Source organism: Drosophila sulfurigaster, chromosome 2L (assembly GCF_023558435.1).
Source record: "Drosophila sulfurigaster albostrigata strain 15112-1811.04 chromosome 2L, ASM2355843v2, whole genome shotgun sequence".
NCBI lineage: Eukaryota > Metazoa > Arthropoda > Insecta > Diptera > Drosophilidae > Drosophila > Drosophila sulfurigaster.
In genome coordinates, this window is record NC_084881.1 from 14836485 (window position 1) to 14852745 (window position 16261).

The 16261-nt window shown below is 38.2% G+C and overlaps 2 protein-coding genes across 6 annotated transcripts in view; both read right to left on the reverse strand.

Moving 5' to 3' along the window:
• Window positions 1–16261, reverse strand: part of LOC133850927 (hemicentin-1) — a 136674-nt gene that overhangs the window by 3533 nt on the left and 116880 nt on the right. For 3 of the 5 annotated variants that reach the window (XM_062287188.1, XM_062287185.1, XM_062287186.1), the window contains 2 exons: window positions 14769–15383; window positions 7456–7899 (listed from right to left, as the gene is read on the reverse strand). In XM_062287188.1, coding sequence (XP_062143172.1) covers window positions 7456–7899; window positions 14769–15383 — 1059 coding nt within the window. Of the gene's footprint in view, window positions 1–7455; window positions 7900–12766; window positions 13208–14768; window positions 15384–16261 lie in introns of those variants that run through there. The other 2 variants (XM_062287189.1, XM_062287187.1) reach the window with 2 other exon arrangements.
• LOC133850928 (uncharacterized) lies at window positions 9272–11856 on the reverse strand. Its single transcript, XM_062287190.1, has one exon. It carries the CDS (start codon window positions 11628–11630, stop codon window positions 9414–9416), a length of 2217 nt encoding a protein of 738 aa, XP_062143174.1. The 5' UTR covers window positions 11631–11856; the 3' UTR covers window positions 9272–9413.

Consider the following 16261-nt stretch of genomic DNA (forward strand, 5'->3'; position numbering starts at 1 on the left):
TTTGTCCCTTTTCTGCAAAACTCCATTGCATAAACTTGTCTTGTAGGTGTTTGATGTGCCGAGTATCTATCTATGTGTGTGTGTGTGCTTATGAGTGTGTGCGTGACTATGTGCCGTTGATTTCGCGCAACACTTTCTGCACTTTGCGTCAACGTTGACAATTGCAACTTTTGCATAAATACATTTTCTGCATTTGCCACGCACACTTCACATTCTACCACAGCTCAGCTGCTTTTCTATTTCCTCTCTTCCGCTTTCTCTCCCTCTCTCTCTATCTGAGCACTTCAAGTCAAGTGGAAGGTGCAAATCGTTGTTGTTGTTGTTGTTGCCTTGCGGTTATGTCTCGCACAATATGAAATACCTTTGCATACTTTTATGCGCACGCATTGAAAATTTATCAACGCTTTGCGAATTCAGTTTGGCCAAATGCGTTTACGTTTATCTTCTTCGACTTTGTAGTTGTAGTTGCTGTATTGAAGTCTTCGTTGGAAAACCTGGTTTCTGGTTGAAAAACTCAATTAACAATTGCAATTTCTTTATTCGCATTGAAGCGCAGCACAAACAATGCGTAGAGCTACGAAATGGGGCATAAAGGGGCAGAAGCTCGTTGCAAAATTTATGTGTTGTTATTGCCTTTGCCTCGTTGTTAGGCTATGTTTCATTACCTAATAAACATTTTATGAGCGATCCGAGTTGTGGTCAGTCAACACACACACACATACAGCGATGCATAGACAACGCCAAATTGGTAAATTGTTTGAAAGATGCATGGCCCGTTTGACCAGAGAGTGAGTGCAGAGAGAACACAACACAACACAACACAATAGAACACAACACAACACAGTTACTGGCAACAGCTTCCTCGGTTTGGCAGTTTACCTCTTCACCACCCTCCGCGAAACACACACAGTTAGCTATGCCATAATTAACAAGCTCCAAAAGCAGGCTCCAATGCGCTGATGATGGCTCGCCATTTGGGTTTATGTGCCACACTCTGCCCATGCCCTTGGGGCATAGCCGCTATTGCTCTCTGTTGACAATCACAACTGATGACTGGGGTCAGCAGTAGCTGTGTGTCTGTGTGTGTGTGTGTGTGTACGTGGTCATAAGTAAACTTCTCGTTCGGCGTATTTAACCAAAGTTGCTGAGCTTACTGCGATATCAATAATAATTGCTGGTTAATGAAATTCATCATTCGAATTTTAGTGAAGTTTTGTTTAGAGCCTAAATATATTGGAAAACCTATCAAATTTCAGCGAAGTTTAGGATGTATAATAAAAAACAAACAATTCTTAATAGATTCTTAAAAAAAAAAGACAGAAAAGCGACACAATTTCAGCGAAATTAAATACAGAGAAAAAGTGCAAGTCTCAGCAGGTTCTTTTAAATAAAAGAACGATAATCAATCGATTGAATCTCAGGGAAATTTGGACGTAGGAAAATACAGTTATAATGTATATAACATTTTGTAATTCAGCGAAACTATGTTTTTAAATAAAAGTTCAAATTAAAAACATTTTAGTATATCCTTTTCGTTTTAGCGTGTTATTTTGCTAGAGTGCTATCAACATGAGAGTATTTCTGTATTCATTCGTTTTTTCTGTGATACTTTACTTACATTTTATATTTAGTTTTTATTTCTTTTATTTACTACTGAAATTATTTCCACTTATTATTTTGATAGACATAAGTGGGAGCATTAATTTATTCATTAGTATTTCATTTACGTTATGTATAAAATTTGTTTTCAGTTTTTATTTTATATTTATTCCCTAGGAAAAAACGAACAAAATTGCAATAAAAAATGAGCTTATTAAATGACAAAAATTATCAACTCAATATAAAGTCAATTAAGATTTGTTTTACTGTGGGGAATTCATAATTACACAATCAATTGAAGAGTAGTGATCTTTTATGTTATGGGAAATAGAAACTGTTTAAAATATTGATCAATTCTTTATTATTTAAAGAAAACAAAGAATTATGAATTAGTTTATTTATGAAATTCTTGCTTAGCTTTAATAAAGTGTATCTATTTGTTGTGCTTGTTTTGTAAACTATTTTTGTTATGCACTGTCTATTGCTGGTTATTGTGTTCGTTCTGTTCTGTTCTGTTCCGTGTGCTGGTCGCGGTCTCTATCGTTATGCCTTCACGGTCCGGTCCGCATCGCAGCTAGCTCTCGCAGTCTGGCTGCTGGTTGCTGGCTGCTGGCTCATAAAACATGCTTGGCCGCAGGTATTCCTGTTACCTGCTGCTGTTGCTGTTGCTGCCTTGGACAGCCTGGCGACGCTCAAAGCTGCCTCTCTCTTTCTCCCGTATTTATGCCTATGAATATTTCATTTAATTGAAGCGCATTCATTACGAACCACAGCAAGTATGCCCACCCAAACACCCATCCACCTAGCGAGGCAGCCACATCGAGTATGCCACGCCCACACTATATAGTCAAGCAAGCAAATGCGCCCAGTTTTGGCGTTGTAATTAAAATAAATTTATTACGCAAAATGTTTTGCCAAAAAATTTGTCAAAAGTTGTTGGCCCCAGGCATAAATAATGGCGACCTCCTCTGTACACCGGTTTATATGCACATATCTTATGTCTCAGAGTTCGCATGTGTGTGTTGTTTGTTTCTGTATTTTATGTGCGCTGTATGCTTAATGATCTGTCCTCTGTGTCGTGCACAGAACAGAGTCTACTTTGTTGACTCGTAAATTGATGTGGTTAATAAGCTTCTAATTGTTAATTTTCTCTTTTGTCAAGCACAGCAAGTTAATGAAATTGTAATACCCGGTAATCGGCGTTGTATGAAGAGTTTTTACACATTCTGTGAATTTGGTGTAATTAAAAGTAAAAGGATATTATCTAATGATTAAATGATAGTTAAGTACTCAAATTGAGTTAAGAAAGCATATGAAGAATAAACTAAATTAGTATTTTTATGTTATTGTAATAACAAATACAATTCCTTATTGCAATAAGATGAGTAAGAACGGATAAAATCAGTCTATTAATATAAAATAAAAAATAAATTTAAATTAAAATTTGTTAACAAATTGTACTAAAGAAGTAAATTAAGATTGAACTAATTCATCGAAATAAAATATTATTAAAATTTCCATTAAAATTTAATTTAATTTAAGAATTTATATAATTTAGAGCTTGTTTGTCTTTTTCCTATGCTTTTGAGTAGATATTTAATTTGAAAATTATGTTTTATTGTGAGTTTACAACAGCAAGGGCAAGTTAGACAATGAAGTTTTTAAAATAAATAGTTATTCAATATTTCAATCTCAAATTTGTTGTTATTATACCCGGCACCCAAAGGGTAGAAGGGCGCTAACTTAGTCTAAGTAGCTTTGGCTGATCATCTGGTATGTATATTGTACTCTATGGTATATCTTAAATGTAGTACTATACTAAATATAGTTTTTGGTATAGTTACGTATTTTTGTGATGTATTAATTTGGTATATACCGCACTGTTTTGCTTTTACTCAAAGTGGGTAGCGGGTATCCCACAGTCGAGCACACTCGACTGTAGCTTTCTTACTTGTTTTTATAGTAAGTTAGTCTATTTTTCTGTTTTTTAAATTCATAATTAAAAGATTTTATAGTCATTCATGTATTGGCTGTAACAGTAATCGTTTTATTTCTTTTTTAGTTTATTGCTCTCTTTTCTGGTGCCTAGAAACTCAATTTGTGACAGGCTCTAAAAACTGCTTAGAAAAAGTCTCTTTAATTCTCTGCTGCTACACATATTTCTATTCACTATACTGCGTTTCAGTTCAAAGCCGCTCAGAGTTTCAATTGAATGCATTTAGATGTACATCAATGCCAAAATCAGTTCAATACGGCAGTGCATTTTTTTGTGCTGCTTTTATCGCTGAAACAATGGCGTTTTGAAGCGGTAAGCGATTTGAGGAATGCACCTAACCAAACTGCCAATAGAAGCAGCGCAATTTATAGAGAGAGAGCGAGTGAGACAGATAGTACTGGGTAAATGCTAAATATTTGGCATTGCACAGTGCTATCGCGTTAAAAGGATAGAGCATTCTCTCTCTCGTTCTTACTCATTGAAAAGCGGCCACAAATGCGGCAATTGAATTGCACAGATCGAGAGCTCAAAAGCATTGCATACTTTGCAGCGCCAAATACGCCAAACAATGGCGAAATATTTCCCCGTTTCCTCTCCCCTTCCTCTGGCAAACGTCAAAAGATGCGCAGCGACTAACAAGTTTTCTACTTTAAACTAGACATTTGAGTTCCCTCTAGAAATTCAAGTTTACTTTTATTGTTGTACCCTGCCCCTGTTCGCTATTCTCACTCTCTCTCTCTCTGTTCATTCATGGTTGTTGTTAGAATTCGAGTATTGTTGCCGTGTGGCCATTGGAATGCTAAAAGCATAAGCACAAAAAGGAAGGGAGAAGCACAGAAAAGCACAGAACAGAGTCAAAGTAAACTGCATAACTTGAATAACTGCAGAGGGCACTATACGACACTCAGTTACCTTTTCTAAATCACAAAAAAAATATGAGAGAAAACCAATGAAAGTCAATGGCATAACTGCATTTTATTCTGAGAATGCGATTTGAGTGCTGAGATGTGACTTGGTCTTAGAGATATGTGGTTAAGAGATATGACACAGAAATAAACCGAACAAGCTAATAGAAAACATTAAAAATAGCAATTTTATACTAAAGAACTTAATTGTAAATAAAAAATTAGATAACTTCATCTTCTTTGAAATAAAATTGTCATTTCCAAGTTTTTCTTATTACCCCATTGAAGTTGTTAAATATAAATACATTTATATATTCATAATTAACAGCTTCATTAAGGTAATAAGAAAAACTTTGAATGTGGCTATTTTTTTGTATAATAAAGTTCAATGTATCTTATCATTTTATTTATAATCAACAACTATAAAATGGTTTATCTTCAAATTTGGAAAAGGAAAAAAACATTGAATAATATTTCCACATTAAAAAATAGTTTACATATATTAGCCTCACTTTTATGCTAACTCTGTTCATTTATATTTTATTCCCTACGTAATTACCAATTAAATTTGCAAATAAAAGCAAGATACACTCACTAACTAACCTTTTCTATTCTCTAAGCCGAGCTGGCCATAAAAAGTGCTACAAAAAAATTACATTCCCAGTTGTGCTTGCCGCTTGTTCATCCACAGATGTCTTTGGCCAATCATTGAGAGTTTCTTATAATGCTTTTGACTGTGGGCAATGTTTTGCTTTTGGCCTTCTTATGACAGTCACAAAGCCAACAACAGACATGAGTTTGTTATCGTCAGCCTTTACAACCTTTTCTCCTTTTTACAGTTTGCAATTGAAGTTTTTCTGCTTTTTTGTGGCCAACAAATGCGGCTCTCTCTCTCTTCGGCAGCTGCTGTTGGACTTTGAGTGCTTTGTTTTAATTGCATTTTTTGTCTGGTTTTGCGAAGCTGCTAAGCGGATTAGAATCAGTTCATAATGTACGAACGAGTGTGGTAAATATGAATAATCAGCAAAAACAATTGAGTCGCAGCCTCAGCTATTCTCTCTCTATCTCTTTTGCTATTTTGCAGTCTGTCTAATTGAAGGCAGTTTCAAGTGCCAAAAAACTAAGGAATTAAATGATGAAGTAATATATTATATATTGTTTAAGCTTTTAAAGTAAAGTAAATTGTAAGTAGTTTTCAATGGATCTTAGGTTGAAATAATATACAATTTTTGCCATATTTTACAATTCAAAAATGTAAATGTTTCACACTCTGCGCTTGCAGGGTATACATATTACGTATACGCTCCATGCGCACACTCGAAATGTCTTTGTAATGGTGTGCATACATAAGCAGCTCAATCACAATGCTTTTTTCGCACAACGTACGCTTTTTCATGGTTCTGAACAGTTTTGCGGCTTGTTTCAGTGGTAAAAACACGAAATGATTGCGCCACTTTTTCATCTACTTGAGAAAGTTGAGCAACTATTTTGTAAGCTTTTGTGGCTAGTTAGGATAATTGTGCGTCTATTTAGCAAATCAACTGCAGTGTATTGTGCAATCATTGCAATTTCATTAAATGTGTATTGAAGTATTGCATTTAAATTTAAGCATATACAATTTTTCATTTAAATTCGTGCATTTGAAGTATTGGATTTAAATTTATATATTAGGGTGGAAAATTAAAAAAATCTACTTTTATTTATTTCCAAATTTCACTTTTAAAACATAGCATCGTAATGAAATTTGTTTACATTAAGAAATCACGAAATATACAATAAAATATAAACAGAAATATAATATTTTGCTTTTTTTTTTATCGTATCATTGTATAACTTATGGACTATGTTTTTTGTTGTATTTACTACAAGAACTATTATTTATAGTTCTTATAGTTTATATTTTGTTGTATTTGGTAGATTAATCTTTATGTGTGATAATTTATATATTACGCTGTACTTTCTTTATATTATATATTAATATTTGTGTTACAGATTTCAAATACAAAATAAAATGTCAGCTAAAATTTACTTATAGTAATTTTTAAATACGTAAAGCAATTTTTTTTTGCACTTAAAGAAATAATATTTCAAATAAAGTTGTCTATATTTTATGCCAACAAAAAGTGAATAACGTCAGATATTAACTAAGCAAATCATCAGCATAAATCGTCTTGAGGAAAAGTGTTCGTAATCCTGTGAGAACGTAACTAACTGATTTTAGATGCTTCTCGCTCAATCATCTACCATGGTTGCTGTGGCAGTTATAAAACTGCAACCTCTTCTACCCAAAACAAAACAAAACAAAAAACGTATATTTTGTGTTGTGAATATTTTGGTATGCTTTTTGTTTTATTTTTGTACTTTTTTTGCTGCTCTGTTTTTTGCATTTGTTGTGCGTTGCTTTTTGTTGATGGGGCAAGTGGCGTTGCATTCTGTTCAGTGATTCACTTCACTTATAGCTGGCAGCGTTGTTTGATTTTGATTTTGTAAAATATTTTGTGCTTGTGCATTTTTTTGTTGTTGTTGTTTCGAAGTCATTTTCTATTAGAGTGGCGAGTGTAGGAAAGGTGGAATGGCTTGATGTAGTTGTGATAGTTGTCGCTGCTAGCGATTTATTGTGTCAGAGGAGAGAGAGAGAATGTCTGTGTGTGTGTTTGTTTGCTGTGTCTGGTTCCGGCTGCTCATGCATAAAAGGATACAGATGCAAATTGTACACATCCTGGCCAGCTGGATTGCATCCTTCCAAGCCAAGCTCAGCAATTCTATTTTATTTATCAGTGTCTAAGTGTGTGTATATGCGTTTGAGTGGCAGCTTCCGCTCAGCTTGCGCAACACTTAGTTGCATTATCAATCAAACTGATTTCCGAGCCATTCATTCTAAGTTCCCCGCTCCATTTCCCCCTTCGGGTCTGGTCCTTTGCTTCATTTTATCTAAGACAAACGGTCAACACTTACCCAGCTGCTGTTGCTGTTGATGTTGTTGATGTTGCTGTTGTTGCTGTTGCTGCTGTTGCTGTTGATCCTTGCGTTGTGGTGGCAGCGGTGGTTGCTTCGACTTTCTCAATGTTCCATAGCGTTGCGCTGCCTGCAGCATCTCATGCGGCGCCAACGGTTGCTGTTGCTGCTGTGATGCTGTCAACTCTCTTTGCTGTTGTTGTTGTTGTTGTTGTCCAAAGCTCTGTTGACTCAGCGAACTGGTCACTGTGGTTATGTGCGTGGGTGGCACAGCAGCAGCCATGGGATAACCGGCGTAATCCACCAGGCCACTGAATGCGGATGGCGGTCGCTGTTCCACATAGATTTGCTGCTGTTGGTGTTGCAACTGCTGCAGACGCCAGAGCGCCTCCTGTGACAGATCGCGTGCATTGCTATAGTTATTCTCCTGCCCATTGTTCGACCCTGCAAAAACAAATTACGCAAACACGCACACACAGACACATAAGTATAAGTAGAGTACTTAAATTAACAGAATGCAAGGTGCGAGACGACACAATTTGCTTGAAAAGGTAAAGGTGCTTTTGTGGAAACATGAAAGTCACACTGGCTAATTGGGAAACACAAAAGATGCCCGGTCATGCTCATCAGCACAGGCAACTGTCCAAGCCAAAAGAGATGGACCAACGCCTTCGTTTTCGTCTTATGCGTTGCTTTCACCTGCATTTACAAATTCATGCTCTCTCTCTGCAGCTGATAGCTGCCACTTTTATGCTACCTCTTGTGTTTCCCAGCTTGGCAGCATTTGCATTACATTTACATTTCACATCAGTTTCACTCAAAATTCATTTAATGCATTTAATGCATTTTTCGACAGCGAGGGCAGCAAATTAAAAGCAAAAGATTTTTGCGAACATTTTTGTGATAATTAAATTCCATTAAGTGCATTTCAGTAAGAAGTGAGAAAAGGATATACTATATATAAAAGGGTAAATAGGGTAAGCAACTATTGTGTGAGACTGAAAAATATATATCAAATGTTTCAACTATTTCACATTTATCTAAATTAGAAGGCATGAAATTATTTCGCGAAAAATATCGAGTTCTAAAACATATTTGTTATAATACTGGTTAAAAGATAAGAAAAGTTTATTAGTTATTAATTTATTCATTAAGTTTACTATTTCCATTAGAAAACTGCAAAAAGAAAATATATTTCTTTACAACTTTCATTATTTATTATAAGATTTAAGAAACGTTAACTTGACGATATCAAAACGTTACAAAACGTTACTATAAGATAATTCTATTAATTGAATCACGATAGATAGATATTATTTCTTTGAAGTTCCCATTAATTTAAATACATTTTCCATAAGAATTTTAAAGCTGAAATCAATGCTAACACCAAAACTTTTAGCTTCGGTGAATAATTTGGTATATTTTGAATGTATATGGGTATACTAAATGTAGACTGCGGTGTATTTGAATATTTGCCGGTATATAAATTTGGTATATTTAAATGTATATCGATATACTAAATGTGGACTACGGTATACGGTATATACGGTATACATACAAAAACAATATACTTATATATTTTAATATTTTTCGGTATAATAATTTGGTATACTAAATGTAGCCTTAGGTATATTTTGAATTTTGTTCACTAATTTGTTATATTTTAAGAATACCACACTGTTTTGAAATGAGTGTTGGGTTTCTCACCGTCGAGAACATTCGATGTTAATGAACGTCGAAGTATTGTAAACAAGTAAATTTGCCAACCCTGGCTTTACTTCTAACAGCAGGATTGACGGATTCACATAAATTTAAATTTCGTCTATTATCGTAACTAGTATTTTGTAGTTTATTTGTGATACCAAGTAAAACGGACAAAAGTAATGTCAACATTTGTCGTAGGCATTTAAGTAACAAGCACATATTTTTGACTCTACTAAATCCACATTACTTTCATGCTAATGCCACTGTTTGAACTGGGCATCCTTCATCTTCTGCAGCCATGTGATGGTGCCGGCGACAAGTTCACGCGATCCGGTGACCAGGACATCTAATTCTTTACGCATGCCATACCGCTGATTGCCATGCTTCTCCTTCAGGTAATCGAAGAACGACTCAATAGAAATTGAGAGCTGAGCGGTGTCCCGTGTGCCATCCTCTTCGCACAGCGAACGCCAATTGCTGGCATTGCGTCGGGCACGCTGCAGCTCCTCCATGCTGTGCCACGTAATGGCATCCTTTGTGGCCTTATCCTGTTCCTTTGTGGCCACATCCAATGGCTCGCCCTCAAACAAACTGGGACTGGGCACAAAGCCGGCCTCCTCAAAGCGTACATTATGCCGCAAAATGGTGAGCAAATCCTTCGAATTGAACTCATTCACTTTGCTAAAAAGCAGCACTTTGGGCGCCCGACTGCTGCGTGTGCGTGTATAGAACCACTCACGGCACATCATCATGCTCTCCAGGGTATCAGCGCTATCCATGTACACATTGAACATATCATGCTTCATCACTTCGAATTGGCCTCGCTGCACATACGTTTCGAGGCCACGTGTGGCGCCTGGCGTCAACTGTGTGGCATTGTGCTCCAACCCGGTGACATACTCGGGTCGATGACGACGCAAATAATCATAGGCCAACTGTATGGCCAGCGAACCATTCAATTTCACCGCAAAGTTTGCGCTGTTCAGCAGCTTTTTATCGGAGAAATTTGTCTCCGCATACGCAGCATAGCTGGGCACCCGATGCAGTTGGAGACCCAATTGTTTGGCCCTTTGACTCAACACCTCAAAGCATTCCGGTTGCGTGGCACTCGTATAAATACTCGCTTCTGGTTTCATGATGGCCGCCTTAGCCCAGGCAATGTCGCGAAGTGAATTGCTCAGACTGAAGCTCTGCTCCCAACCCAAAGTGCTGATGCCAATTGTTTTCGTATGCGACATGATATTCGTGCAATCGCTGGCACAACCGCTGCCCACCTCAATGATGGCCACATCGACCTTGGCATTGCGAAACGCATGACATGCCATGATCATGAGCAACTTCTGGTAACTGGGAGGTGGCTGCATTTGCGCCAGTTGCGTTTGCAGCTGCTGAAAGAGTTCGGTGAATTGGGCATCGGAAATAGGTTCGCCATCGATGCGTATGCGTTCGTTGGTCACAAACAGATGTGGAGCACAAAGCACGCCCGTCTTGACGCCATGCGAGAGAAGAATGGCCTCAACAAGGAGACAAGTGGAGCCGCGTCCTTTAGTACCAGCCACCTGAATCACTGGAATACTTTCCAGTTCCGAGTGCTCATAACCAGTTTCCCTCAAACACTGTAAAGTGTGCTCAATATTGGGTTCACTCTTATCGGTCTTTGTTTTGGTCTTTGCACGTCCGGCGGTCGGTTCATGTGCCTGATACGCATTCAGCTGACGTACGGTGTCCAAATAAGCAAGACGTTCGGGTGACTTGGGCTCAGGTTCGGGTTCCGGCTCAGGGGCGGACTTGACCGCAGTTTTGGGGTTAGCTGTCGCTTTAGTTATCTCCGCCTGCGGCTTCAGCTGTTGCATCTTCTGTTGTTGTATATCGCGTCCCGCTTGTTGTTTGGCTTGCATATCCTTGAGCCATTGTGCCTGCTTTTGCTGCTGAGCGCCATGCATGCGATGCATCCAGGACTTGCGCTCCGCTACGCTGCCGGCGTCCTTTGGCTGCTCATCATCTGGCTGCTGCTTTTCAGGCATCGCATTACTCGATTTGCCAAAGTTTGTCGCATTATTTGCGCCCACAAAACTCGCCATGGGCGACGGCTTCGTTTTGGTTTCGGTATCGGTTGCCACGCGTGCTTTTGCCTTGCGTTGCATGCCGCCGGGTGATACTTTGGCCAGCCACTTGTCACGCTGATCCTTGATGTTGATCTGTGGCACAGTAGTCACTACTGGGCGCATCGCTTTGGCCTGCTCCTTGTTGCCAACGGCAGCCTCGTCGATTGTTAGTGGCATTGGCTTTGATTCAAACGATTTCTTGCGTTGTCTCTGCTGTTGTTGTGTCGAGGACTGAGCTGTCGGCGTCGCAGCTGGCGACACTGACGATGGCACTGTTGGCGATTTGAAGCTCATCTTGAAGAAGTTATTGCTGCATTGCAGCGTTAAAGTGCGTGGCAATGCAACATGTCGACATATTCTATACATTTCTCACACTCTCTCCGAAATTGGCGTTAAAGTAAAGATTTGGATTCTGAAGAAATTTCGCTGTTGTCTTTTTTTGTTGTCTGAACTTTGTACTTTGGAATGCTGTCTTCTTCTGTTTTCTGTTTTACCTAACGTTTAACGTTTATTTTTTTAAACTTTTTTACGTTTTCATTTGTTTAATTTTTGAGCTGCCAAGCGACACGACACATAACGAAAAGCCAATGAATGATTAGCTCTTAAAAATGCTGTGATATGAATGTGAATTGAATTGAATTTTCATTGAAAGCGACAAATAAATATCATTAAAATTAATACTGTAGTCTCACACAATCTACACTTGGCAGTTTCCAGATAGTTATTTATTAATTTTGCAACTTATTTGCGTTATTCTTTTTTGTTTTCATCTTTTCGGGTTATATTATCTTTATTTTTTCTTTATTATTTTTTTTTATATTAATGTTCCCTCATCATTGTCTTTGTTTTTTTATTTGCTTATTCATCTCTTGATTTGATATCACATATTTATCTCAATATTTCTTATATTTTTATTGCTTGCAATCTTGGCAGGTATAAACATATGTACGTGATTTATCTATCTGTTTAATGAATATGTTTTATTATAAATATTTTCTTTTTCATTTTAATAATTATTTTATTATTCTCTTTCACTCTCTTAGCAGCCCCTTCCTTATTCAATTGCTTTCAAAAGGCAGGGCAAAAAATTAATGAATATTTTATTGCAGTTTAAAATGAATTGCGATGTAAGAGAAGATGATGGCGAGCAACAAGAGATTTGGAATAAAAATTGTGCTTGTGCAATGTAGTTCGAGTGCTGCAAGTGCTGCGAGTGTGTGTGTGTGTGTGGCAAGTGACATGTTGCAAGTAAGTAGCAAAGTAGCAGCGTGGCATGGGTGCATGGTGCATACATACATAGATAACATATATTTTCAACTATTTAATTATTGGCGTCGTGTGTGCATTTTGTGGTGCAAAGTTCAAGTGTCTGTTCGGTGGTGGTGGTGTGGCATCCACTTTTGCAGTAATCCCACAACATTTCCTTTGCTCAAGTGTGCACAAGTGTGTGTGCGAGTGAGTGCCAGTGTGTGTGTGTGTGTGAGTGCGATTGCGAGTGTTACCTGTGATGGCGAGCGTTGTTGTTGTTGTTGCGGTTTTGGCATTACGTGAAGTTGTTGTAATTGTCGTTGCCAGCGCCGTTGTGGTGCCAGCCGTGGCTGCGGTCACCAGCTGCCGCTGTCCCTGTTCCTGCCCCTGCCCCAGTCCAAGTCCCTGTAATTGCTCCTGCAAAGCGCGCTTCTCACGCTGCAACTGACCAAGGTTGCTGCTTCCTCCTCCACGCTTCAAGGTGGAGTTGTTGCTCAGGCTGTTGCTCAGGTTGTTGCTGCTGCTGTTGCCGGTGGCGATGGCGGTGGCGGTGGCGTTGTTGTTGTGCATGGTTTGAGAGTTGTTGGTGTTGTTGATGGTGGGCTGCTTCGTTAGTTTGGCGGCGCGTGCTGCTTGCAGCTGTTGGAGCTGGCTGCTGTTGCCTGTTGGCACTGGAGTCGACTCAAGTGGTCCTGCTTTGGTTGCAACCGCATGAACCACACACACACACACATACACAAAGAGACACACACATACACACAGAGAGAAACACACGATATATGTGTCGCCAGTTTCCAGTTTGGTGCGCAGAAAGGTGAAGGGTAGAGAAATTGTAATTAAGTTTGGCATTGGCATCGCGCACATTTAAGTGCACAGTCAAAAAATGAGAAATAAAAGTAGAAGTGGGAGTAGAACAACAACCACGGAAATAGCAAAAGAGACTCGCATTGCCAAAGAGACACACACACACACAATTAAAATGCATTTTGTGGCACATATTTTTGGGTTAGGTTTTAGTGGACATAGGAAAAGCGGCGGAGAACACAAGATTATCATTTAAATGAATGGCAAACTTTGGTATAGTTTTGGCAGAGAATTAACGTAATTTTTGTTGGCACATTTAATGAGTCAATTCAAGGAATTTAACCAAGAATGTAGTTGTCTAAAAACTATTGTCGAAAACTATAAATAATCATTTCAAAAGCGTTTGCTGTCAATAGCTTGTTATCTAGTCGATTTAACTTTTTCGTTTATTTCTTTCTAAATACTTGAAAGTTTCGGCCATGAAAATGCGTCTGACTATGAACACAATAATCACTATATTCTATGAATATTAAATGCACGCTTAGTTAGCATAGAACCATTAATTTTCATTTGAGAGGCTTGCTGCTAATTTTGCATTTTATGGCACTTTATTCAAATGCTAAAAAATTGCTGTTTCTCTCTAAAAATGTTTTCCAAGTATTTGAAGATTATTTCGAGTTTCTCTGAGATACTTCATTGATTGCTGCTTTGTTACTAAATTTAATTTACAATCGTTTTCTTACTATATCATTAGTGCTTAACCCCAGGCGAGTTTTATATATTAAGAGCTATTTTGTTTGGCTTGTAGAAAGGCTCAGCTGAGCTGAGCTCTACGAGAGGTTGTCGTCTAATCCTTAATCTTTTTTTTAGTAGGAATTTTATCAATTTAGCTGTTTTCTAGTTTAGTTTAGTTTCTATTCTTAATTGTCTTTGTTTGTCGTCAGTCTGAAGTGTAGCGGACCACTTGAAGGCCAGAAAGCAAAAAAATTTCCTGTGTATTTTTTTTTTTGGCAACAGTATTTTATGACTTTTGTTGAGCGCCCGTTGGGCTTAAAGCCAATTAAAAATTGTGCAGCGCGAAGGACAAAAGAACACGAGTCACGGCTTAATTCGCACTTAATTGGAATTACGCTGGAAATGCAGAAGTAGAAGCAGCTTCAGCTGAGAGATCCACTCAGAACTCGTTTCGCTGGCCGATGTCATTTTGGTAACCAAAGGCACAAAGCTGTATCTGCTTATGCATGGAGCGAGGAGCGATGAGCGAGGAAAGGAAAGGGAAACTGAGAGTTGAGAGCTCAGTCTAGATTGACATGAAATGCAATTACGGCCAAAAGCGAAGGCGTCAAAATGGCCGCCATAAATCTGCGACGCTGCTTAATGAAGAAACCGAAGCTCTTTTTCGTATCTCTATCTCCTTTCTCTCTCTCTCTCTGTCTAGTGTTGTCTACTTACACTCGCCATGATGTCCGGCACTGGAGGGCAGCACTTGATAGCTGTCGCTATCGATGCCAATGCCACTTGTCACATGGTATCCGTAGCCATTCGAATGCGATTGGTGGTGGCCACCATAGAGGCTGCTGGCGCCGCCGGGTTGCGACGTCTGCTTTGGATACGTGTGCAGCAATTCGCCTTGTTGCATGTTTAGTTGCTCGTCGGGATCGTGCAACGCTGTCAGTGTTAATTCCATGCCACCATCCAACTGTTTGCTATCCAAACTACCCGTGGGATAGTATGGCGGTGGCGGCGGTGGGGCAAGTGTCGATGATGCGTTGTTATCCGTCGATGTCGTTCCCGTTCCCGCTGCCGTTGCCGATGTTACTGTTGTTGTGCCCACCAAGGAGGCATCCACATCGTACTCCTTGCTACTACTGTTGCTGTTGCCATTGGCATTGGTTGTTGTGTTTGTGGCAGCCGCTGCTGCTTGCTTCTTGGCCGCATGCGTGCGCCGGCAGCGACAGAATGCGTAGAGCAGCAGCAACAGTAGCACAAACGAGATGCCCGCTATGATGATGGCAACCACGGCCGATGTGGCTATCCCCGAGCTGTGTTTCATGTACGATTTGCCAACTATAAAACACACACATCACAGAGAAATAAGCAGAGGAAGAAATTGAAATATTTATGCAAACAGTAAAAGAAGTATTTGCTAAGCTAAATAATAAATTAAATTAGTTCATTTGCCAAAATTATTTAAATTTAAATTAATAGGTAATATGGAAAAGTTATATTTCTGTATGAATATGCAATAAAACTTTGGCTTTACGTTTAAACTTTGCTGAAATACACAAATTATCTTTTTTATTTATTTCTATTCCTCATTTTATCACGAAAAATATTGCGAAATTCTAAATTTATGATATTGAAATGTGTCATGTCAAAACACAATATTAATTGGAACTTTGTGCGACTAAAAACCAGTTTAGTTTAACGGGATTAGATTTCCTTTTCACAGCTTTTTATCTGTTGTTTTGAAGCTAGTTAACAACATTTATATTTGAATATTGTAAATTTCAATTTCAGGTATGTAGTTTTCCATCAAAAGCTTATTTGCTTACTTGTCATATATAGTATTACTTAGAAGTGCTTATGAATGGGGTCAAAAATATGAGTACTAAAATCATAATATTTCTTTTATTATTATTTTTTGGAATATGTACTGTGTTTAATGTTGGATTCAAATAACAATAAGAATTAACGGTAAAAAATTGTATTCAATTTCTCATGTGAATCTACATATACATATATCAAATATAGATTTCGGTATACTTTTTTTTTTTTCGATATATTAATTTGGTTTGGTTGCGCGTATCCCACAGTCGAGCACACTCGACTTACTTGCTTAACTTAAATTATTGAGATTTACGCACGCTGCGAGCTAGAAGCTTGAAATTAGTTAACTTCGTTCTTAGCTTCTTTAAATCACTCAATAAAATTATCATAAATTT

Coding starts and splice junctions, on each gene's coding strand:
- LOC133850928 (XM_062287190.1), bottom strand. CDS start 11,630: ATGTATAGAATATGTCGACATGTTGCATTGCCACGCACTTTAACGCTG.